This window comes from Ranitomeya imitator, chromosome 2 (genome assembly GCF_032444005.1).
Source record: "Ranitomeya imitator isolate aRanImi1 chromosome 2, aRanImi1.pri, whole genome shotgun sequence".
NCBI lineage: Eukaryota > Metazoa > Chordata > Amphibia > Anura > Dendrobatidae > Ranitomeya > Ranitomeya imitator.
The window spans coordinates 597,253,685-597,279,592 of NC_091283.1; the positions used below are offsets into that span (position 1 = coordinate 597,253,685).

Consider the following 25,908-nt stretch of genomic DNA (forward strand, 5'->3'; position numbering starts at 1 on the left):
AAAAATTTACAGTAACAATATATGTGAGCAAATCAGGCCAGAGACATTAAATAATAGTTGTAAATGCCTTCAAGGATAACACATTGTAATTACAGTGATTACTAATTATCCTTCCAACACGTGGCTTTCCCAGAGTAAAATATATAGGCTTAATGGTATGTCATGACAAAGGCAGACGGAATTCTGGGATAGCTTTTATTGACGCACATTCTGTTAGACAGTGAAACTAAAAGTCATCGATATTACGTCAAAAAACTTAGATCGGTATCCAAAATACCAAAATCATCTGATGCTTGAAGGGGATGTCCAAAATAAATATTGATTTTTCATCCTAAATATTTCTCTATTTATTGTAATAATATAATGGTTTTTCTAATATGGTTTAATTATAAGGTTCCTACTGTTTCCTCTCTAATCTAACTGCTTTATTTTATAGTTACCTATTCTGCTTTGATAACGCTTTGTATGAGAGTCTTCAGTGCATGCTGGGACACTCAAACGAGACGCCATTAGGGAGCAGAGGCTGCAGTCACTTCTACAACTTCAGTTCCCACCCTGAAACAGCGTCAACATCGACATCCTAGTCCCTGCTGTACTGAGCATCTGTTGGTTGTCAATTACAATGGATGCTCAGTATGCGCTCCTTTCTTAGTATGCCTTATTATTCTCATTGCACAGTGACAGTTCACTCCCTCACCGGTTCTAATTAGAAGTGTGACAGTGCGCTCTGTTGCCGGCTGATGATTTATAATTAAAGCAAGAGAAGGAGCGCAATGTCAATGTGCTCTGAGAAGAATATTGCACAGTAAGAAGTGAGCTCGTACTGAGCATTCATTGGTGTTGACAACCGATGCTCAGTGCAGCAGATGTCAGCCCAACCCCTGAAATGGATGTCACCAATCCTGCTTCATTTCAGTGAGGAAACAGAGGCTGTGGCAGTGACCTCAGCCTCCGCCGCCTTATGACATTCCGTTTGAATATCCCAGCATGCACTGGGGATGAACAAATGAAGCGTCATCTAAACAGAAATAGGTAAAAAAAAAAAAAAAAAATTAATGGACTTATTAATTTAACAATATTAGAAAAACTATTATATTATTAAAATAAACAGAGACATTTAGGATGAAAATCAATATTAGATAGATATTAATATTATATTAGACATTAATATTAGTTTCAGAAGATCCCTTTGATGTTTCAGTATTTGAAAATGTCAATCCTTTTCTTAAAATGTAAGTAAAATTTAAGAGTATGTGCACACTGTGTCTATTTCAGGTAGGTTGGCTCAGGAACCCGCCTGCAAAATCGCTTGAAAAATGGTAAAAAGGATGAACATATGCACTGCAATGTAAACCCAACTTGCCGTGCATATGTTTAGTCTTTTTGTACATCTTCAAGTTTCGAAAGCTGTTAAGCAGCTAAAAAGAAGTGACCTGAACACTCTTCTGGGAGTTTCCACTTCGAAGCCCCTCACTACATCATAAAAATATATATATATATATATATGGTTCCTGAGACCCCGACTGTGCAGAAACGTTCAGTGCGCACACAGCTGCAGAGCGGAAGGAGGTCTCAGGACCCATAACCCCACCAATCTCCATGGCATTTACTGGGATTCAGCATATCAAAAAGAAAAGAGTAAAAGTTTAGTTAAACTTATTTATCTAACAGTAGTAGACGACTGTTTTATTTTATGGTCTTTGATGTACATTCACCTTCTTCATCCAGCCTGGGTCCATTTCCCCTGTACTGTGGATGTCGCTGTACACTAGAGCTTACAGCCAGAACTTCGCCTGCATCAACCTTTATTACTGGCATGGAGGAATCGCAGCACTCTCCGTCCTGTAAAATATTACCAAGCATTGTAACCGTAACACTAGTAAAAGATTTTTTTAAAGAGGATCCGTCAGAAGATTTCACAATACATACTGCATATATTACTAAATAGATCTTAGACCTGATGCGGCTGCTTTACTTACATACCAAATTTTCCGAGTCCATTTCCAGCTAAAACGCTCATCTTAATAATCATGATTATACGGCCATTCTGACATGGATTTTCAAAAGAAATAAACCTGACTCAACAGGTTTAAAAGATTTATTTATATATGCAAATAAATAAACATTTAAGTAAGTCTATGTGCACACGTTGCGGATTTTGCTGCGGGTCTGCAGCAGCTTCCATTGCGTTTACAGTACCATGTAAACCTATGAAAAAACGCAATCCGCAGTGCTCTGAGAATTTGGGATCCATTAATAGATGACGTGACAGTTAACCATCCCTTGTGATCCTTTTCCTATACACTTCCATGCACGAGCTTCAACTGCTCTACATTTTTTTGGCCAAACAAGATTTTTTTTGATCCAGCTGAATAATGTACAGCAGCTGTAAACGAGGCGAGCGGAAGACATTTTATAACACTTTCATCCCCATTTAAATAGATTGGTTTTGTAGTGGATCATTATTTTTCTTTCTTTATGATCCCAAAATGGATCTAAAAACATATATAACTGCTGAACATAGGAATAGAGCCTAAAACTGAAGGGATCTCCAGTACACAACTATTCATACCATGCCATAAATGATACAGTTTGAACAAAATAGACATAAAAAATACCGTAATAACACTACTGTAAGACTCATTATATTAGCAATATCCGGCATACCAGAGGAAGACCCTGACATCACACTCCTCCATTCCTGGCCATTGTAAACATAAACCACACTCACCACGTGATACCACGTACAGTCAGTATCTATGGAAGGTGTGAAAACGAGCATGAGCATTGCACCAGTAGAGTTCTGCACTAATGATGAGCGAGCATGATCGGATAAGGAGTTACCGAGCATGCTCGCTCATCACTTTCTGCACTCATCAGCTGTCTAGTAGCATTACTCTACAGTACATTCCAGTACTACATGTCCTGTGCTTCCTCTTACCTGTGTCAGCACAACCAGCTCATTTGGACACCAGGTAAGGAGAGTCATGTGCTATGTTTTGTTACACTGTCTGTACTGTGCCTGAAGAACCTGCTGTTCTTTACATAAGAAGTGATTTATGGCTTTCAGCTGATCTTTATCACTTCCTTTATCTGTATTAGTTCTTTGCTTACTGGACAACCGCTGCTTAATCAATTCAGGACCCCGACTAAAATAAAAAACCATTGGTACTTCTTCCTGCAGCGCTGCAGCACCAGCATTGTTGTTCCCAGAAAGCGACGTGACATTGTTGTGTCATGTACAGGCAGCGCCCAATGAGTGGCTGCTATTAGGCTGCAACTCACCAATATTCTATTAAGGTGGACGTCCATTCTGATGAAGCAGTAAAGTCTGCAGATAAACATCAAATGCTTATGGGCACGTGAAACAGCAAGTCAGGTCGCTCTCCGGGAACAGTGGCGCCAACATTGCTGGAACAGCGTTGCTGCTGTAGCTGAGTAGAGTATTCACTGGTTTCATTTCGACTGGGGTCCTGAACTGATTAAGCAGGGGTTGTCCAGTTGTGGATAATCTTCATTTTGTATTACTTTACTTACCTTGAGGGACCACCTCATAGACTAACCTGAGCTGGGCCTGCTTTTTATAATCTCAATAACAGGTGGAGAACAGCACTTCATGAGCACCATTGAAATAAAGCTATGCATATGTTAGGGATAAACTACCCTATAAGAATTTACTTACCAGTAATTCAACTTCAACCAGTAACTTTGTAAGCTCGCACAGTCCGGATTTTTCAGAAAGTTCCCAAATGGCAGTGGCCACACCCACTGTGGCATAGCCCCGATAACGAACTCTGACAACATCACTAATCTGTAATGCACAAACTGCAAGAAATAGCTTCTCGTTGGCCAAAAGATGAAGCCGCCGTTGAGGTAATCCAATCCCATACAAAAAGGCTGACTCTCTTCTACCTAGGAGTCGCACCATGCTTCTTCTCACTAGCACTTCTGGTCGTGAAGGCAGATCCATAATACGACCATGTGTCTGTTCATTGTCTAGAAAAACACCAATGGATCCAGATGCCACCTTGTGCCGACCAGTCATAAACTCTTTTAGGACAATAAATGGCTTCCGAGATTTAGCCATGGAATTCATAGTGGACATTGTGTGGTACCTAAAATAAAGGTTAATATTTTAGACCTCATAATAAAAAGGCAGCCGGTACCAAAGATGATGAATCTAAGAACATATAACTAATACATGGAATTTAGGGTTTTTTCGACATTCACATAAACAAAATATCAACAACATAAAACAAAGTACAATTATGGCTTATTGTCCATTTAAGAAACTGCCTACTTAAGGGGCCTCTAGTATCCAGGTGTGAGAACCACTCTGTTCTGAAGGTCATTATTACATGGACAGCCATTCAACACGCTCTCGCTGCGACCTCCACAAAGAAAAACAGCTTTTCCAATGTTGTCGGGAGCCATACTCCGAGCTTACATATAAAGTGGGTTGTTTGCGATGAGCCAAGGGTCTGTTTAAATGAAAGATGACCTTGAAAGGTGGCTTATATTTTGCTTAAAGCTTTGCAAATGTTGATACAGAGTCAACATATGAACTCAAGATGGTTCTGATTAGCATTAGACCAGTGTGGCATCTTCGTATATATTCAGAATCATTATTTGATAATTTAATATTTTTAAGCATGATATAGCTAAAATGTTTTATGAAAGTTGGAACTGATCACTAATATCATTCTCTTTAACTGTGGAGCTCACAACTTAATTCTGCATTATGTAGAACATCACTAAACCCCCTGCTCTTCTTCCCATGTCATTTGTTATCATAACCTATAGTACTTATCATATATTTCAGGATGTAACTCACCTAGTGAGGCTTCACGCTCTGTGTGGCCAGTGTTCTGCAAAAGCACTATTTATACTGCAGGGATGACAGAGAGCACTATGCCAGATCCACCCATCTTAACTTGGCAGCATGTCCAGTACCTAGCACTGGCCACTTGTATAACAACCATTTACATAGATCACATAGTAATCCATACAGTGCTTTGTTAGTGCCACATAGTGATCCATACAGCACTTCATCTGTGTCACATAGTGATCTATACAGTGTTTTGTGAGTGTCACATAGTGACCGATACATACTTCATTGGTGTCACATAGTGATCCATGCAGTGCTTTATTATTGTCACATAGTGATCCATACAGTGCTTTATTATTGTCACATATTGATCCATACAGTAGTGTCAATAGTGGTCCATACAGTGTTTCATTGGTGTCACACAGTGGTTCATACAATGGTGTCATATAGTGGTCCATACAGTGTTTCATTGGTGTCACACAGTAGTCCATACAGTGGTGTCCCATAGTGGTTCATACAGTGGTGTCACATAGTGATCCATACAGTGGTGTCACATAGTGGTCCATACAGTGTCTCATTGGTGTCACATAATGGTCCATACAGTGGTGTCACATAGTGGTTCATACAGTGGTGTCACATAGTGGTCCGTACAGTGGTGTCACATAGTGGTCCATACAGTGGTGTCACATAGTGGTCCATACAGTGTCTCATTGGTGTCACACAGTAGTCCATACAGTGGTGTCACATAGTGGTTCATACAGTGGTGTCACATAGTGATCCATACAGTGGTGTCACATAGTGGTCCGTACAGTGGTGTCACATAGTGGTCTGTTATGATCTGGTGGTTTAGGAACAACATGAGACAAGCTCTGAAGGAGGTGGTATCTGTACTGACCGCAAACCCTGAACCTAGCAGCGCAACTAAAAATAGCCATGGGGGGTACCTGACGCTCCCTAGACCCCTCGGCACAGCCTAAGATCTAACTTCCCCTAAAGATGGAAACAGGAAACCTATCTTGCCTCAGAGAAAATCCCCAAAGGAAAAATAGCCCCCCACAAATATTGACGGTGAGAGGAGGGGAAAATAACATACGCAGAAATGAAATCAGATTTTAGCATAGGAGGCCAGTCTAGCTTGATAGATAGGACAGGAAAGGATACTGTGCGGTCAGTATAAAAACTACAAAACAATCCACACAGAGTTTACAAAAATCTCCACACCTGACTAAAGGTGTGGAGGGTAAATCTGCTTCCCAGAGCTTCCAGCTAACAGAAATAATCCATACTGACAAGCTGGACAAATATAGAATGCACAGAACAATAAGTCCACAGCATGTGGACTGAAATGAGCAAAGCCAGAACTTATCTTTGCAGAACTGGTCAGGAAACCAGGAGAATCCAAGCAGAGATGTGAATCCAGCCAGGAAACATTGACAAGTGGCACAGGCTGAAGAAAGAGCCAGACTTAAATAGCCGAGCAGAAGAGACGATAAGTGGAGGCAGCTGATGACAGCTAACTCCAAGGAGCAGCCATACCACTAGAAATCACAAGAGGGAGCCCAAGAGCAGAACTCACAAAAGTGCCACTTACAACCATCGGAGGGAGCCCAAGAGCAGAATTCACAACAGTACCCCCCCTTGAGGAGGGGTCACTGAACCCTCACCAGAGCCCCCAGGCCGATCAGGACGAGCCAAGTGAAAAGCACGAACCAAATCGGTGGCAGGGACATCGGAGGCAACAACCCAAGAATTATCCTCCTCGCCATAACCGTTCCACTTGACAAGATACTGAAGCCTCCGCCTCGAAAAACGAGAATCCAAAATCTTCTCAACCTCATATTCCAACTCTCCCTCAACCAACACCGGGGCAGGAGGGTCAACTGAGGGAACAACGGGCACCACATATCTCCGCAACAAAGATCTATGGAAAATATGAATGGCAAAAGAGGCAGGAAGAGCCAAACGAAAAGACACCGGATTAATAATTTCAGAAATTTTATAAGTACCAATAAACCGAGGCTTAAACTTAGGAGAAGAAACCTTCATAGGAACATGACGAGAAGACAGGCAAACCAAATCCCCCACACGAAGCCGGGGACCAACACGCCGACGGCGGTTAGGCTACGTTCACATTAGCGTTGCGCCGCCGTTGCGTCGGCGACGCGCCCCTATGTTTAACATAGGGGACGCGTGCGTTGTTTTGGTGGCGTTTTTCGCCACGTGCGTCGTTTCCGACGCTAGCGTCGGACGCAAGAAAACGCTACATGTAGCATTTTCTGTGCGTCCGATTTTCGTCAAAAACGACGCACGCGTCGCAAAACGCGCGCGTTTGCGCGCGTTTTTACGTGCGTCGCGCGTTGCGTCGCCGACGCAGGGCGGCGCAACGCTAGTGTGAACCTAGCCTTAGCAAAACGTTGAGCCCTTTCCTGAGACAACGTCAAATTGTCCACCACATGAGTCCAAATCTGCTGCAGCCTGTCCACCACAGAATTAACACCAGGACAATCAGAAGGCTCAACCTGCCCAGAAGAAAAACGAGGATGAAAACCAAAATTACAAAAGAAAGGTGAAACCAAAGTAGCCGAACTAGCCCGATTATTAAGGGCAAACTCAGCCAACGGCAAGAAAGACACCCAATCATCCTGATCAGCAGACACAAAGCATCTCAAATAGGTCTCCAAGGTCTGATTAGTTCGCTCAGTTTGGCCATTAGTCTGAGGATGAAACGCCGAAGAAAAAGACAAATCAATGCCCATCCTAGCACAAAAGGCCCGCCAAAATCTAGAGACAAACTGAAAACCTCTGTCAGACACAATATTCTCCGGAATGCCATGCAAACGAACCACATGCTGAAAAAACAATGGAACCAGATCTGAGGAGGAAGGCAACTTAGGCAAAGGTACCAGATGGACCATTTTAGAGAACCGGTCACAAACAATCCAGATAACAGACATCTTCTGGGAAACAGGAAGATCCGAAATAAAATCCATGGAAATATGCGTCCAGGGCCTCTCAGGGACCGGCAAAGGCAAAAGCAACCCACTAGCGCGGGAACAGCAAGGCTTGGCCCGGGCGCAAGTCCCACAGGACTGCACAAAAGCACGCACATCGTGAGACAAGGAAGGCCACCAAAAGGACCTAGCAACCAAATCTCTGGTACCAAAAATCCCAGGATGACCAACCAACACTGAACAATGAACCTCAGAAATTACCTTACTTGTCCATCTATCAGGAACAAACAGCTTCCCCACTGGACAGTGGTCAGGCCTATCAGCCTGAAATTCCTGAAGCACCCGCCGCAAATCAGGGGAGATAGCAGAAAGAATCACCCCCTCCTTAAGAATGCCAACCGGCTCCAGGACTCCAGGAGAATCAGGCGAAAAACTCCTAGAGAGGGCATCAGCCTTAACATTCTTAGATCCCAGAAGATACGAGACCACAAAATCAAAACGGGAGAAAAACAGGGACCATCGAGCCTGTCTAGGATTCAGCCGCTTGGCCGACTCGAGGTAAATCAGATTCTTATGATCGGTCAGGACCACAACACGGTGTTTAGCTCCCTTAAGCCAATTTCGCCACTCCTCAAACGCCCACTTCATAGCCAACAACTCCCGATTGCCGACATCATAATTGCGTTCCGCAGGCGAAAACTTTCTGGAAAAAAAAGCACACGGTTTCATCAAAGAACCATCAGACTCCCTCTGAGACAAAACGGCCCCTGCCCCAATCTCAGAAGCGTCGACCTCAACCTGAAAAGGAAGAGAAACATCCGGTTGACGCAACACAGGGGCAGAAGTAAATCGGCGTTTAAGCTACTGAAAGGCCTCAACAGCCTCAGAGGACCAATTCGTCACATCAGCGCCTTTCTTCGTCAAATCAGTAAGGGGCTTAACCACACTGGAAAAGTTGGCAATGAAACGGCGATAGAAATTAGCAAAGCCCAAAAATTTTTGAAGACCCTTCACAGATGTGTGTTGGATCCAGTCATGAATAGCTTGGACCTTAACAGGATCCATTTCTATAGACGAGGGAGAAAAAAGAAAACTCAAAAAAGAGACCTTCTGAACTCCGAATAGGCACTTAGACCCCTTCACAAATAAAGCATTATCACAAAGGATCTGGAACACCATCCTGACCTGCTTCACATGAGACTCCCAATCATTGGAAAAAATCAAAATATCATCCAAATATACGACCATGAATTTATCAAGATAATTGCGGACAATATCATGCATGAAAGACTGGAACACAGATGGAGCATTAGAGAGCCCAAATGGCATCACAAGGTATTCAAAATGGCCATCGGGCGTATTAAATGCAGTTTTCCATTCGTCACCCTGTTTAATACGAACAAGATTATATGCCCCTCGGAGGTCAATCTTAGTAAACCAACTAGCCCCCTTAATCTGAGCAAACAAATCAGTAAGCAAAGGCAAGGGGTATTGGAATTTGACCGTGATCTTATTAAGAAGACGATAATCAATACAGGGTCTCAAGGAGCCATCCTTCTTAGCAACAAAAAAGAAACCCGCTCCCAATGGTGACGAAGAGGGCCGAATATGCCCTTTCTCCAAAGATTCCTTAACATAGCTCCGCATGGCGGCATGCTCTGGCACAGACAGATTGAAAAGTCGGCCCTTAGGGAACTTACAACCAGGAATCAAGTTAATAGCACAATCACAGTCCCTATGTGGAGGAAGGGAACTGGACTTGGGCTCATCAAATACATCCTGGAAATCTGACAAAAACTCAGGGACCTCAGAAGAGGGGGAAGAGGAAATTGACATCAAAGGAACGTCACTATGTACTCCTCGACAACCCCAACTAGTCACCGACATAGTTTTCCAATCCAGCACCGGATTATGTTCCTGTAACAATGGAAATCCCAGTACAACAACATCATGCAGGTTATGCAACACCAGAAAACGGCAATCTTCCTGATGTGCAGGAGCCATGTACATAGTCATCTGTGTCCAGTACTGAGGTTTATCCTTGGCCAAGGGTGTAGCATAAATGCCCCTCAGAGGAATAGGGCTCTGCAAAGGCTGCAAGGAAAAACCACAGCGCCTGGCGAATTCTAAGTCCATTAAGTTCAGGGCAGCGCCTGAATCCACAAATGCCATGACAGAAAAGGACGACAATGAGCAAATCAGGGTCACAGATAAGAGAAATTTAGGCTGTATAGTACTAATGGTAACAGACCTAGCGACTCTCTTAGTACGCTTAGGGCAATCAGAGATAACATGAGCTGAATCACCACAGTAAAAACACAGCCTATTCTGACGTCTGAATTCCTGCCATTCTATTCTAGTCAAAATCCTATCACATTGCATAGGTTCAGGACTTTGCTCAGAGGATACTGCCATATGGTGCACAGCTTTGCGCTCGCGCAGACGCCGATCAATCTGAATGGCTAGAGACATAGATTCGCTCAAACCGGCAGGCATAGGAAAGCCCACCATAACATCTTTAAGGGTTTCAGAAAGACCTTTTCTGAAAATAGCAGCCAGAGCCTCTTCATTCCATTTAGTGAGCACAGACCATTTTCTAAATTTCTGGCAGTATAACTCTGCCGCTTCCTGACCTTGACACAAGGCCAACAGGGTTTTTTCTGCATGATCCACAGAATTAGGTTCGTCATACAATAATCCGAGCGCCTGAAAAAATGCATCTACATTCAATAATGCCGGATCCCCTGTTTCAAGAGAAAAAGCCCAGTCTTGAGGGTCACCACGCAGCAAGGATATGATGATTTTTACTTGCTGAATGGGATCACCAGAAGAACGGGGTTTCAAAGCAAAAAACAATTTGCAGTTATTTTTAAAGTTCAAAAACTTGGATCTGTCCCCAAAAAAACAAATCAGGAGTAGGAATTCTGGGCTCTAAAGCCGGAGTCTGGACAACATAGTCCTGGATACTCTGTACTCTTGCAGCAAGTTGATCCACACGAGAAAACAAACCCTGAACATCCATGCCAAAACATATATCCTGAACCACCCAGATATCAAGAGGGAAAAAAAAGACAAACCAAAGCACAGCAAAAAAAAAAATGGTTCAGAACTTTCTTTTCCTTCTTTTGAGATGCATTTAATTCATTTTTGGCCACTTGTACTGTTATGATCTGGTGGTTTAGGAACAACATGAGACAAGCTCTGAAGGAGGTGGTATCTGTACTGACCGCAGACCCTGAACCTAGCAGCGCAACTAGAAATAGCCATGGGGGGAACCTGACGCTCCCTAGACCCCTCGGCACAGCCTAAGATCTAACTTCCCTAAAGATGGAAACAGGAAACCTATCTTGCCTCAGAGAAAATCCCCAAAGGAAAAATAGCCCCCCACAAATATTGACGGTGAGAGGAGGGGAAAATAACATACGCAGAAATGAAATCAGATTTTAGCATAGGAGGCCAGTCTAGCTTGATAGATAGGACAGGAAAGGATACTGTGCGGTCAGTATAAAAACTACAAAACAATCCACACAGAGTTTACAAAAATCTCCACACCTGACTAAAGGTGTTAGCTTCCAGCTAACAGAAATAATCCATACTGACAAGCTGGACAAATATAGAATGCACAGAACAATAAGTCCACAACATGTGGACTGAAATGAGCAAAGCCAGAACTTATCTTTGCAGAACTGGTCAGGAAACCAGGAGAATCCAAGCAGAGATGTGAATCCAGCCAGGAAACATTGACAAGTGGCACAGGCTGAAGAAAGAGCCAGACTTAAATAGCCGAGCAGAAGAGACGATAAGTGGAGGCAGCTGATGACAGCTAACTCCAAGGAGCAGCCATACCACTAGAAACCACAAGAGGGAGCCCAAGAGCAGAACTCACAAAAGTGCCACTTACAACCACCGGAGGGAGCCCAAGAGCGGAATTCACAACAGTGGTACATACAGTGGTGTCACATAGTGTTCCATACAGTGTCTCATTAGTGTCGCATAGTGGTCCATACAGTGGTGTCAGATAGTGGTCCATACAGTGTCTCATTGGTGTCACATAATGGTCCATACAGTGGTGTCACATAGTGGTTCATACAGTGGTGTCACATAGTGGTCCGTACAGTGGTGTCACATAGTGATCCATACAGTGGTGTCACATAGTGGTCCATACAGGTGTGTCACATAGTGGTCCATACAGTGTCTCATTAGTGTCGCATAGTGGTCCATACAGTGGTGTCACATAGTGGTCCGTACAGTGGTGTCACATAGTGGTCCGTACAGTGGTGTCACATAGTGGTCCGTACAGTGTCTCATTGTCGCATAGTTTTCCATATAGTGGTGTCACATAGTGGTCCATACAGTGTCTCATTGGTGTCACATAATGGTCCATACAGTGATGTCGCATAGTGGTTCATACAGTGGTGTCACATAGTGATCCATACAGTGGTGTCACATAGTGGTCCGTACAGTGGTGTCACATAGGGGTCCGTACAGTGGTGTCACATAGTGGTCCATACAGTGTCTCATTAGTGTCGCATAGTGGTCCATACAGTGGTGTCACATAGGGGTCCATACAGTGTCTCATTGGTGTCACATAATGGTCCATACAGTGGTGTCACAGTGGTCCATACAGTGGTGTCACATAGTGATCCATACAGTGGTGTAACATAGTGATCCATACAGTGGTGTCACATAGTGGTCCGTACAGTGGTGTCACACAGTGGTTCATACAGTGGTGTCACATAGTGATCCATACAGTGGTGTCACATAGTGGTCCGTACAGTGGTGTCACATAGTGGTCCATAGAATGGTGTCACTTAGTGGTCTATACAGTGTCTCATTAGTGTCGCATAGTGGTCCATACAGTGGTGTCGCATAGTGGTCCATACAGTGGTGTCACATAGTGGTCCGTACAGTGGTGTCACATAGTGGTCCGTACAGTGGTTTCACAAAGTGGTCCGTACAGTGATGTCACATAGTGGTGCATACAGTGTCTCATTAGTGTTGCATAGTGGTCCATACAGTGGTGTCACATAGTGGTCAATACAGTGTCTCATTGGTGTCACATAATGGTCCATACAGTGGTGTCAAATGGTGGTTCATACAGTGGTGTCACATAGTGATCCATACAGTGGTGTCACATAGTGGTCCGTACAGTGGTGTCACATAGTGATCCATACAGTGGTGTCACATAGTGGTCCGTACAGTGGTGTCACATAGTGGTCCATACAGTGTCTCATAAGTGTCACATAATGGCCCATACAGTGGTGTCACATAGTGGCCCATACAGTGGTGTTACATAGTGGCCCATACAGTGGTGTCACATAATGGCCCATACAGTGGTGTCACATAGTGGTCCATACAGTGTCTCATTGGTGTCACATAATGGTCCATACAGTGGTGTCACATAATGGCCCATACAGTGGTGTCACATAGTGGTCCATACAGTGCTTCATTGGTGTCACATAGTAATTAGAATTGGTGTGAATCAATTTATAGTATCCGGTCCAGGGGCCAGGACAGTAGTCCATAGTGGTTGGATGGATACCCTGTGAACCATCTTTTTCCTGGCAACCTTCCAGGCTCCTCTTTGATTAGCCAGCCTGTTGTGTCAACATCGTTGTGGTGTGCTCCACACACAGCATCATGCAAAGCTGGCTAATCCAAAGAGGAACCATGGATGTCATTAAAAAAGAGGCAGTTCGCAGGGTTCCCATCACCTTCAATATGATTCTCGAGGTCAGTACAATAATGGTGATAGTTCTATTGTTTTTTCATTTAACGTGTTTTTTTCTCTTTACAGCATTTATCAATCAAGTTAAATAAGATTAGATGTTGATAGATTGGACTTTTACAGACATATGTTTGTTTGTTTTTTTATTTCTTTATTTTTAATGAGAGAAAGGGTAGGTGATTCAAATTTTTATAGATTTTTTTCTGTTGTTAAAAACATCTTTTACTTTTTTTTCAGTCCAGGAGACTTGAACTTGCTATTTTTAGAGGCAAATGCTGGCTGTGTAACACAGCAACGATCTGCCATGAATGATGCAGACTATAGGTACCGTCACACATAACGATATCGGTAACGATATCGTTGCTTTTTGTGACGTAGCAACGATATAGTTAACGAAATCGTTATGCATGACAGCGACCTGCTGGGAGATCGTTGGTGTTACAGAACCCCCCAGCACCAAGAATGTTATGCAGTATATGTATGTATGTATAATAGTTTCCATGTGAAATGCATCAGTCCACAGGCTGCGCCCCTGGACAAGATATTCTCTTTCTGACCTCCCCCCACCTTTGTAATTCCCACAGTAAATAGCGGCAGGCTCCGGCCCCCTGCGGCTATTGTAATGTATGTCTGGCCAGCTGTTTTCCTATTGGCCTGCCCTGTGTATCTGTATTATATATTCTGTGTGCTGTAAATAAAGGTTGTTCTTAGACTGGAAATACGTGGGGTAGCAGTCAGCTTTTGTATGCTCTCATGTAATCAAGAAATTTCTGCCAGCGTCCTTCATTTAGAATCTAGCAAAAGCAGATTGGACCTCCTGAAACACGGGGTGGTACTGAAAGAGGTACCCCAGCTTGGTAGACCCCGTTACACTGGTGGCAGCAGTGGGATGTGATATCCCTTCTACAGGAGGAAAGGAATGAATGGAAGACAACTACCAGAAGTTAAAGAGGACTACATTAAAAGATCTGGTGGAAGCCCGAGGGTTAATCGCCAGCAACAAAACAAAAGCGGATTTGATAGCAGCCATCATGGAACACGACAGTGCAGCGCCCCCCAATGTGAACATGGAGGAGACTGAATTCCAGAGGGAGGTAAAGAACAGACTGGCGTTCTATGGCCCAAACCCTGCAGTAGAGATCATACGAGAGGTGATGGCTGATGTGCGTACTGATCTGAAGGAAGAGATGGCCGAGCGGACCAGGATAGAGCTAACCAAGATGGAGATGGCAGAGCGGACCAAAGTGGAGCTGGCCAAGATGGAGATGGCAGAGCGGAGAGAGGAGAGTCAGCGAGCAAGGGGAGCTCTGGCCTCCGCCCAGGTACCTTCAACCGTAAGCCACAAAAAGATCCAGTATAATGCCTTCCGACAGTTGGGGGAGGCAGAGGAAGACATTGATGGCTTTCTGCAGGACTTTGAGCGACAGTGTGCCCTTCATCAAGTGAAGCCGGAGGAACGGGTTCAGATTCTGGCCAGCAAGCTGACAGGCCGGGCAGCGGACGCCTATCGCACAGAACCCGATGAGGACTGTATGGACTATGAGCAGATCAAAGAAGTGATCTTGGCCCGGTATGCGCTGACACCAGAGGCATACCACCAAAAGTTCCGCGGACTTATAAAACGAGTAACCGATACCCACGCTGAATGGGCCTGTAAATTACGGCGGTCACTGCTACAGTGGGTACAAGGGAGCCAAGCAACCACTAAGGAGGAGGTCCTCCAGCTCTTCTTGTTAGAACGATTCTTTAATGGACTAAACCCCGAGACACAGGAATGGCTTCGGGACAGGCGGCCATTGACTCTTGAGGAAGCCGCTCGTCTGGCCGATGAACATCATGACGCCAGGAGGCCTCAGTTGTCCGGATCAAAGATGGTCACTAGGGGTCCGCCCATGGACCTGGAGGGCCCCAAACCACCGAAGATTGTAGGGGGACCAGCTAGAAACCCGGCCTACCACAGTTCCCCTGGGGCGCGATGCCACACCTGCCATCAGCTAGGCCACCTGCAAAGACAATGTCCCAACCGGACTCAGCATACTCAGTGGCCAAAGGCGGGAACAGCTACCTTCTGCCGGGCCGCTGTACACTGCTACCAAGGCGAAGCTGACCCGGCATTGGGGGCTACAACTAACCATGGGGTGGAAGACATGGAGGAAGTGCTGCTTGAAGTAGACCCCGTGCAGGCAGCCCGGGCAGATAATCGACAACAGCATCGACAGGTTGTGTGGGTTAATGGGAAACGCATGCAGGGACTAAGAGATTCCGGAGCAACTTTGACCCTTGTGAAGCCTCATCTCGTCCGGGACCAAGAGAAGACGGACCGGACAGTGGCAGTCTGTGTAGCAGGGGGAGCCATACATCGACTGCCCAATGCCAGGATTCACCTGAACTGGGGAGTTGGGTATGGCCTTGTTGAGGTCGGCTTGATGGAGGATTTGCCTGCAGACGTTTTGCTGGGAAATGACTAGGGGCCCATGTTGTCTGCCTTTTCGGTTGCCCCTCTGGCTGCGACATATCCTGTGACCACCCGGAGACAAGCTCGAGCTGCGGAGAAGGAATCACACTCAGGAGGCCCAGGTAAGACATCCCAGCCCTACACGTATTCCCATAGCCAGACACATTTCTTGGGCCACCCCAGATGAATTTAAGAGGGAGTTACTTGAGGATCCCTCATTGGAGGGATATCGTGGGAAGGCACAGGAGGGGAGAGAGGTACTGGAAGGGGAACAGTTTATATGGAAGCAGGGACTCCTCTACTGGATCACAGAGCAGCACCACACAGGGACGAGCCCCACTATAAAACGACAGCTGGTAGTTCCCAAGAAGTATAGGCAGGAGTTACTGCGAATCTCTCATGACATACCCTTGGCCGGGCACTGTTGTGAATTCTGTGGCAGAGCTCCTTCATGTGGTCACAAGTGGTACTTCGGCTGATTCTCTCTGTGAGCTTCCGTTGGTGGAGGAAAGTGGTACTGCGGCTTCTGAGTTTCCTTCCTCAGGTGATGTGGTGAAGTCGTTAGGTGCTGCGCTATTTAACTCCACCTAGTGCTTTGATCCTGGCCTCCAGTCAATGTTCTAGTATTGGACCTGTTTCCTCCTGGATCGTTCCTGTGGCCTGCTGCTCTGCATAGCTAAGTTCCACTTTGCTATTTTGTTTGCTGTTTTTTTTCTGTCCAGCTTGTATATTTGTTTTTTCCTGCTTGCTGGAAGCTCTGGGACGCAGAGGGTGTACCTCCGTGCCGTTAGTTCGGTACGGAGGGTCTTTTTGCCCCCTTTGCGTGGTCTTTGTAGGGTTTTGTGTTGACCGCAAAGTTATCTTTCCTATCCTCGCTCTGTTCAGAAAGTCGGGCCTCACTTTGCTAAATCTATTTAATCTCTACGTTTGTCTTTTCATCTTAACTCACAGTCATTATATGTGGGGGCTGCCTTTTCCTTTGGGGTATTTCTCTGAGGCAAGGTAGGCTATTTTTCTATCTTCAAGCTAGCTAGTTTCTCAGGCTGTGCCGAGTTGCATAGGGAGCGTTAGGCGCAATACACGGCTGCCTCTAGTGTGTGTTGGAGAGGATTAGGGATTGCGGTCAACAGAGTTCCCACGTCTCAGAGCTCGTTCTTTATTTTTGGGTTATTGTCAGGTCACTGTATGTGCGCTGACCTCTATGTCCATTGTGGTACTGAATTACCTTTCATAACAGCACTGGAGGCCAAAAGTACTAATGATTCTCAATAGAGGGAAAAAAGAAGTTCTGAGACCATTTTTTTTTCTCTGCACTGTGTTTTGCCTTTTTTTTCCCCTAGACATTTGGATGGTTCAGGACACAGGTGTAGCAATGGACATTAAAGGTCTGTCTTCATGTGTGGATCAGCTCACGGCAAGAGTACAAAGTATTCAAGACTTTGTGGTTCAGAATTCTATGTTAGAACCGAGAATTCCTATTCCTGATTTGTTTTTTGGAGATAGAACTAAATTTCTGAGTTTCAAAAATAATTGTAAACTATTTCTGGCTTTGAAACCTCGCTCCTCTGGTGACCCAGTTCAACAAGTTAGGATCGTTATTTCTTTTTTGCGTGGCGACCCTCAGGACTGGGCATTTTCTCTTGCGTCAGGAGATCCTGCATTAAGTAATATCGATGCGTTTTTCCTGGCGCTCGGATTGCTGTACGATGAGCCTAATTCTGTGGATCAGGCAGAGAAGAATTTGCTGGCTCTGTGTCAGGGTCAGGATGAAATAGAGGTATATTGTCAGAAATTTAGAAAGTGGTCCGTACTCACTCAGTGGAATGAAGGTGCGCTCGCGGCTATTTTCAGAAAAGGTCTCTCTGAAGCACTTAAGGATGTCATGGTGGGATTTCCTATGCCTGCTGGTCTGAATGAGTCTATGTCTTTGGCCATTCAGATCGGTCGACGCTTGCGCGAGCGTAAATCTGTGCACCATTTGGCGGTATTACCTGAGCTTAAACCTGAGCCTATGCAGTGCGATAGGACTTTGACCAGAGTTGAACGGCAAGAACACAGACGTCTGAATGGGCTGTGTTTCTACTGTGGTGATTCCACTCATGCTATCTCTGATTGTCCTAAGCGCACTAAGCGGTTCGCTAGGTCTGCCACCATTGGTACGGTACAGTCAAAATTTCTTCTGTCCGTTACCTTGATCTGCTCTTTGTCATCGTATTCTGTCATGGCATTTGTGGACTCAGGCGCCGCTCTGAATTTGATGGACTTGGAGTATGCTAGGCGTTGTGGGTTTTTCTTGGAGCCCTTGCAGTGTCCTATTCCATTGAGAGGAATTGATGCTACGCCTTTGGCCAAGAATAAGCCTCAGTACTGGACCCAGCTGACCATGTGCATGGCTCCTGCACTTCAGGAGGTTATTCGCTTTCTGGTGTTGCATAATCTGCATGATGTGGTCGTGTTGGGGTTGCCATGGCTACAAGTCCATAATCCAGTATTAGATTGGAAATCCATGTCTGTGTCCAGCTGGGGTTGTCAGGGGGTACATGGTGATGTCCCATTTCTGAATATTTCGTCATCCACCCCTTCTGAGGTTCCTGAGTTCTTGTCTGATTACCGGGATTTATTTGATGAGCCCAAGTCCGATACCCTACCTCCGCATAGGGATTGTGATTGTGCTATCGATTTGATTCCTGGTAGTAAATTCCCAAAAGGTCGACTGTTTAATTTATCTGTACCTGAGCACGCCGCTATGCGGAGTTATGTGAAGGAGTATTTGGAGAAGGGCATATTCGCCCGTCATCATCGCCATTAGGAGCAGGGTTCTTTTTTGTAGCTAAGAAGGATGGTTCACTGAGACCTTGTATAGATTACCGCCTTCTAAATTAGATCACGGTTAAATTTCAGTACCCCTTGCCATTGTTATCTGATTTATTTGCTCGGATTAAGGGGGCTAGTTGGTTCACCAAGATAGATCTTCGTGGTGCGTATAATCTTGTGCGTATTAAGCGAGGCGATGAGTGGAAAACTGCATTTAATACGCCCGAGGGCCATTTTGAGTATCTAGTAATGCCATTCGGACTTGCCAATGCTCCATCAGTGTTTCAGTCCTTTATGCATGACATCTTCCGAGAGTACCTGGATATATTCCTGATTGTGTACTTAGATGACATTTTGATCTTCTCGGATGATTGGGAGTCTCATGTGAAGCAGGTCAGAACTGTGTTTCAGGTCCTGCGTGCTAATTCTTTGTTTGTGAAGGGATCAAAGTGTCTCTTTGGTGTTCAGAAGGTTTCATTTTTGGGGTTCATCTTTTCCCCTTCTACTATCGAGATGGACCCTGTTAAGGTCCAAGCCATCCATAATTGGACTCAGCCGACATCTCTGAAAAGTCTGCAAAAGTTCCTGGGCTTTGCTAATTTTTATCGTCGCTTCATCTGCAATTTTTCTAGTATTGCTAAACCATTGACCGATTTGACCAAGAAAGGTGCTGATTTGGTCAATTGGTCTTCTGCTGCGGTGGAAGCTTTTCAAGAGTTGAAACGTCGTTTTTCTTCTGCCCCTGTGTTGTGTCAACCAGATGTTTCGCTTCCGTTCCAGGTCGAGGTTGATGCTTCTGAGATTGGAGCAGGGGCTGTTTTGTCACAGAGAGGTTCTGATTGTTCGGTGATGAAACCATGCGCCTTCTTTTCCAGGAAGTTTTCGCCTGCTGAGCGAAATTATGATGTGGGCAATCGAGAGTTGCTGGCCATGAAGTGGGCATTCGAGGAGTGGCGTCATTGGCTTGAAGGAGCTAAGCATCGCGTGGTGGTCTTGACTGATCATAAGAACTTGACTTATCTCGAGTCTGCCAAGCGGTTGAATCCTAGACAAGCTCGTTGGTCGTTGTTTTTTGCCCGTTTTGACTTTGTGATTTCATACCTTCCGGGCTCTAAAAATGTGAAGGCGGATGCTCTGTCTAGGAGTTTTGTGCCCGACTCTCCGGGTGTATCTGAGCCGGCGGGTATCCTCAAAGAGGAAGTAATTGTGTCTGCCATCTCCCCTGATTTGCGGCGGGTGCTGCAAAAATTTCAGGCTAATAAACCTGATCGTTGCCCAGCGGAGAAACTGTTTGTCCCTGATAGGTGGACGAATAAAGTTATCTCTGAGGTTCATTGTTCGGTGTTGGCTGGTCATCCTGGAATCTTTGGTACCAGAGAGTTAGTGGCTAGATCCTTTTGGTGGCCATCTCTGTCGCGGGATGTGCGTACTTTTGTGCAGTCCTGTGGGATTTGTGCTCGGGCTAAGTCCTGCTGTTCTCGTGCCAGTGGGTTGCTTTTGCCCTTGCCGGTCCCGAAGAGGCCTTGAACACATATCTCTATAGATTTTATTTCAGATCTTCCCGTCTCTCAAAAGATGTCAGTCATTTGGGTGGTCTGTGATCGCTTCTCTAAGATGGTCCATTTGGTACCCTTGTCTAAATTGCCTTCATCCTCTGATTTGGTGCCATTGTTTTTCCAGCATGTGGTTCGTTTACATGGCATTCCAGAGAATATCATTTCTGACAGAGGTTCCCAGTTTGTTTCGAGGTTTTGGCGAGCCTTTTGTGGTAGGATGGGCATTGACTTGTCTTTTTCCTCGGCTTTCCATCCTCAGACTAATGGCCAGACCGAACGAACCAATCAGACCTTGGAAACATATCTGAGATGCTTTGTTTCTGCTGATCAGGATGACTGGGTGTCTTTTTTGCCTTTGGCTGAGTTCGCCCTTAATAATCGGGCCAGCTTGGCTACCTTGGTTTCACCGTTTTTCTGCAACTCTGGGTTCCATCCTCGTTTCTCTTCAGGGCAGGTTGAGTCTTCGGACTGTCCTGGTGTGGATACTGTGGTGGACAGGTTGCAGCAGATTTGGACTCATGTAGTGGACAATTTGACTTTGTCCCAGGAGAAGGCTCAACGTTTTGCTAATCGCAGACGCTGTGTGGGTCCCCGACTTCGGGTTGGGGACTTGGTTTGGTTATCTTCTCGTCATATTCCTATGAAGGTTTCCTCTCCTAAGTTTAAACCTCGTTTTATTGGTCCGTATAGGATTTCTGAGGTTCTTAATCCTGTGTCTTTTCGTCTGACCCTTCCAGATTCTTTTTCCATACATAACGTATTCCATAGGTCATTGTTGCGGAGATACGTGGCACCTATGGTTCCATCTGTTGATCCTCCTGCCCCGGTTTTGGTGGAGGGGGAGTTGGAGTATATTGTGGAGAAGATTTTGGATTCTCGTGTTTCAAGACGGAAACTCCAGTATCTGGTTAAGTGGAAGGGTTATGCTCAGGAAGATAATTCCTGGGTCTTTGCCTCTGATGTCCATGCTCCCGATCTTGTTCGTGCCTTTCATATGGCTCATCCTGGTCGTCCTGGGAGCTCTGGTGAGGGTTCGGTGACCCCTCCTCAAGGGGGGGGTACTGTTGTGAATTCTGTGGCAGAGGTCCTTCCTGTGGTCACAAGTGGTACTTCGGCTGATTCTCTCTGTGAGCTTCCGTAGGTGGAGGAAAGTGGTACTGCGGCTTCTGAGTTTCCTTCCTCAGGTGATGTGGTGAAGTCGTTAGGTGCTGCTCTATTTAACTCCACCTAGTGCTTTGATCCTGGCCTCCAGTCAATGTTCTAGTATTGGACCTGTTTCCTCCTGGATCGTTCCTGTGGCCTGCTGCTCTGCATAGCTAAGTTCCACTTTGCTATTTTGTTTGCTGTTTTTTTCTGTCCAGCTTGTATATTTGTTTTTTCCTGCTTGCTGGAAGCTCTGGGACGCAGAGGGTGTACCTCCGTGCCGTTAGTTCGGTACGGAGGGTCTTTTTGCCCCCTTTGCGTGGTCTTTGTAGGGTTTTGTGTTGACCGCAAAGTTATCTTTCCTATCCTCGCTCTGTTCAGAAAGTCGGGCCTCACTTTGCTAAATCTATTTCATCTCTACGTTTGTCTTTTCATCTTAACTCACAGTCATTATATGTGGGGGCTGCCTTTTCCTTTGGGGTATTTCTCTGAGGCAAGGTAGGCTATTTTTCTATCTTCAGGCTAGCTAGTTTCTCAGGCTGTGCCGAGTTGCATAGGGAGCGTTAGGCGCAATCCACGGCTGCCTCTAGTGTGTGTTGGAGAGGATTAGGGATTGCGGTCAACAGAGTTCCCACGTCTCAGAGCTCGTTCTTTATTTTTGGGTTATTGTCAGGTCACTGTATGTGCGCTGACCTCTATGTCCATTGTGGTACTGAATTACCTTTCATAACAGGGCACATCGGCGTCAGTCGCGCCAGGCATCGTCTGACACAAAACTTCTTTTGGCCGGGGGTAACCTATGATGTTTATCAATACTGCCAGACCTGTGACAGTTGCCAGCGCATTGGCAAGAGGGGAGATCGATGCAAGGCCAAATTACGCCCCCTCCCCATTGTGGAGGAACCATTTAGCTGAGTAGCGGTCGATCTGATAGGGCCGTTAGCCAAACCCAGTCCGTCAGGGAAAAGGTATATATTGACAGTGGTAGATTATGCCACACGGTATCCAGAGGCGGTTGCGTTACCTAACATACTGGCAGAGACGGTGGTGGCTGCCTTGCTCCAGGTTTTCTCACGGGTTGGATTTTCCCGGGAGATTATCTCAGACCAGGGTACCCAGTTTACAGCAGAGGTGACCAACCAACTGCGGAAGCTGTGCGGCGTAAAGTCCATTAGAAGCTCCCCGTAACACCCGCAAACCAATGAGTTGTGTGAGCGCTTTAACGGGATGTTAAAACAACTCATTGGGACTTTTACCAGGACCTACAGGGACTGGGAGAAATTCTTGCCTCACCTCCTGTTTGCCTATCGAGAGGTGCCCCAAGAATCCACGGGGTTCTCCCCATTCAAACTGGTATACGGGAGACGGGTAAGGGAACCCCTAGACTTATTGCTAGAACACTGGGAAGGGGAGGGCACCATAGAAGGGGTACCTATTGTACCCTATGTGCTGGAATTCCGGGACCGCCTACAGGAGCTGACCCAGGCTGTACGTGGGAACATGCAGGTGGCCCAGCGGCACCAGCGCTTATGGTACGATCGGAGGGCCAGAGAGCGCACCTTGGAAATAGGGCAGAAGGTCCTGGTGTTAGAGCCCACTAGGCAGAACAAGTTCCAAGCTGCATGGCAGGGGCCCTACCAGCTAGTGGGGAAAATAGCCGACACCACCTATAATGTTGCCGATTGTGACGACCCCAGGGTTATCCGCATGTTCCACGTTAATATGCTGAAGCCCTATCGGGAGCGCCCTGAAGAGGTAGTGGCCATCTGTGCACCTGAAGCAGAGGATTCAGCCGGACTTCCCTTGCCTGATGTCTTAGGGGAGAGGACTCAGTCTAAAACATGGGACCAGGTACACTGGGGTGAAGACTTAGGTCCCTGGGAGAGACAGCAGGAGGAGGAGTTGTTGAGGCAGCGACAGAGGATGTTTTCAGGGAAACCCGGGTACACTCACCTGGCACAACAAAAGGTTGAGACCCAGGATCAGACCCCCCTGCGACAACCCCCCTTCCGCGTCCCTGAGTCTGTACGAGAAGGGATGCGACAAGAGATACAAGAGATGTTGCGTTTAGGGGTCATTGAAGAGTCAGATAGTCCCTGGGCATCCACCGTAGTGTTAGTGCCCAAGAAGGATGGGACTACACGGTTTTGTGTAGACTATCGTAAGCTCAATAAGAAAACAGTGACGGATGCGTATCCCATGCCGCGTGTGGATGACTCACCATCGATCTATGCAAAGGCTACTGGCAGATTCCCCATAGTCCTGATGCTATTCCCAAGTCGGCATTTGTCACCCCGTTTGGCTTATTCCAGTTTCGAGTTATGCCATTCGGGATGAAGACTGCTCCGGCGACCTTCCAGAGGCTGGCTGACCGGCTTCTGGATGGTCTCCAGGACTATGCGTGTGCCTACCTGGATGACATCGCCATCTACAGCGCGACATGGGAAGAGCATCTAAATCACCTAGAGATAGTATTAGACAGGATCCACAAGGCCAGAATCACCCTGAACCCAAACAAGTGTCACGTGGGCAAAGCAGAGGTTCAGTATTTAGGGCATTGGGTCGGAAGTGGGAAACAGAGAACAGAACCAGCCAAGATTGAGGCCATAGCCAAATGGCCCACCCCACGCACTAAAACCCAGGTCATGGCGTTTCTAGGGACAGCGCGGTATTCGTTCCCAATTACAGCAGCGTAGCTAAGCCCCTCACTGATCTGACCCGTAAGAACCAACCCCGCCAGGTAACCTGGACCCCAGAGTGTGAGGAAGCCTTCCACCAGCTAAAGGACACCCTCACCAATACCCCTGTATTGGCCGCACCCGATCCAACTAAACGTTTCCTTGTCCACACAAACGCTTCTATGTTTGGATTGGGAGCAGTACTGAGCCAAGTCAGGCCGGACGGCCAAGAACACCCGGTAGCTTACCTGAGTCGGAAACTACTGCCCCGTGAAGTGAGCTATGCGGCCATCGAGAAGGAGTGCCTGGCAATAGTATGGGCACTCAAAAAGTTACAACCATATTTGTATGGACGACAGTTTTCCCTCCTAACGGACCATAATCCCCTAGTCTGGCTTAATCGGGTCTCCGGAGACAACGCCAGATTACTGCGGTGGAGTTTAGCCCTACAACCTCTGGACTGCACCATCCACTACAGACCCGGCAAACAAAACGGTAACGCCGATGGACTAAGTCGACAAACGGAACTCGTACCAACCCCATAAACTTCGGTCGGTCATCCCCAAACTGATCCGTTAAGGATCAGACTGGGTATGCTGAAAAGGGGAGCCGTGTTACAGAACCCCCCAGCACCAAGAATGTTATGCAGTATATGTATGTATAATAGTTTCCATGTGAAATGCATCAGTCCACAGGCTGCGCCCCTGGACAAGATATTCTCTTTCTGACCTCCCCCCACCTTTGTAATTCCCACAGTAAATAGCGGCAGGCTCCGGCCCCCTGCGGCTATTGTAATGTATGTCTGGCCAGCTGTTTTCCTATTGGCCTGCCCTGTGTATCTGTATTGTATATTCTGTGTGCTGTAAATAAAGGTTGTTCTTAGACTGGAAATACGTGGGGTAGCAGTCAGCTTTTATATGCTCTCATGTAATCAAGAAATTTCTGCCAGCGTCCTTCATTTAGAATCCAGCAAAAGCAGATTGGACCTCCTGAAAAACGGGGTGGTATTGAAAGAGGTACCCCAGCTTGGTAGACCCCGTTACAGTTGGTCGCTGGGGAATGATCAGGACTTTATTTCGTCGCTGGATCACCCGCTGACATCGCTGAATCGGCGTGCGTGACGCCGATTCAGCGATGTCTTCACTGGTAACCAGGGTAAACATCGGGATACTAAGCGCAGGGCCGCGCTTAGTAACCCGATGTTTACCCTGGTTAACATTGTAAAAGTAAAAACAAAAACACTACATACTTACATTCCTGTCATGTCCTTCAGCGTCAGCTTCCCTGCGTCCCCCATTGTCAGCGCCGGCCGGCCGTAAAGCAGAGCACAGCGGTGACGTCACCGCACTGCTTTCCGGCCAGCGCTTACACAGTGCAGGGAAGCTGACGCTGGGGGATGCGACAGGAATGTAAGTATGTAGAGTTTTTTTTTTTAACTTTTACAATGGTAACCAGGGTAAACATCGGGTTACTAAGCGCGGCCCTGTGCTTAGTAACCCGATGTTTACCCTGGTTACCCGGGGACTTTGGCATCGTTGGTCGCTGGAGAGCTGTCTGTGCTCTCAAGCGACCACACAACGACTTACCAACGATCACGGCCAGGTCGTATCGCTGGTCGTGATCGTTGGTAAATCATTAAGTGTAACGGTACCTTTAAGGTACCTTCACACTGAGCGACTTTAGAACGATAACGATAGCGTCCTGGATAGCGATATCGTTGTGTTTGACACGCAGCAGCGATCAGGATCCTGCTGT

General features: G+C 46.3%; 1 protein-coding gene across 2 annotated transcripts in view; it reads right to left on the reverse strand.

Moving 5' to 3' along the window:
* Nucleotides 1-25,908, reverse strand: part of LOC138665134 (ubiquitin carboxyl-terminal hydrolase CYLD-like) — a 106,130-nt gene that overhangs the window by 7,965 nt on the left and 72,257 nt on the right. For both annotated transcript variants that reach the window (XM_069752352.1, XM_069752353.1), the window contains exons 2-3: nucleotides 3,683-4,115; nucleotides 1,716-1,842 (exon numbers count right to left, since the gene is read on the reverse strand). In XM_069752352.1, coding sequence (XP_069608453.1) covers nucleotides 1,716-1,842; nucleotides 3,683-4,115 — 560 coding nt within the window. The remainder of the gene's footprint in view (nucleotides 1-1,715; nucleotides 1,843-3,682; nucleotides 4,116-25,908) is intronic.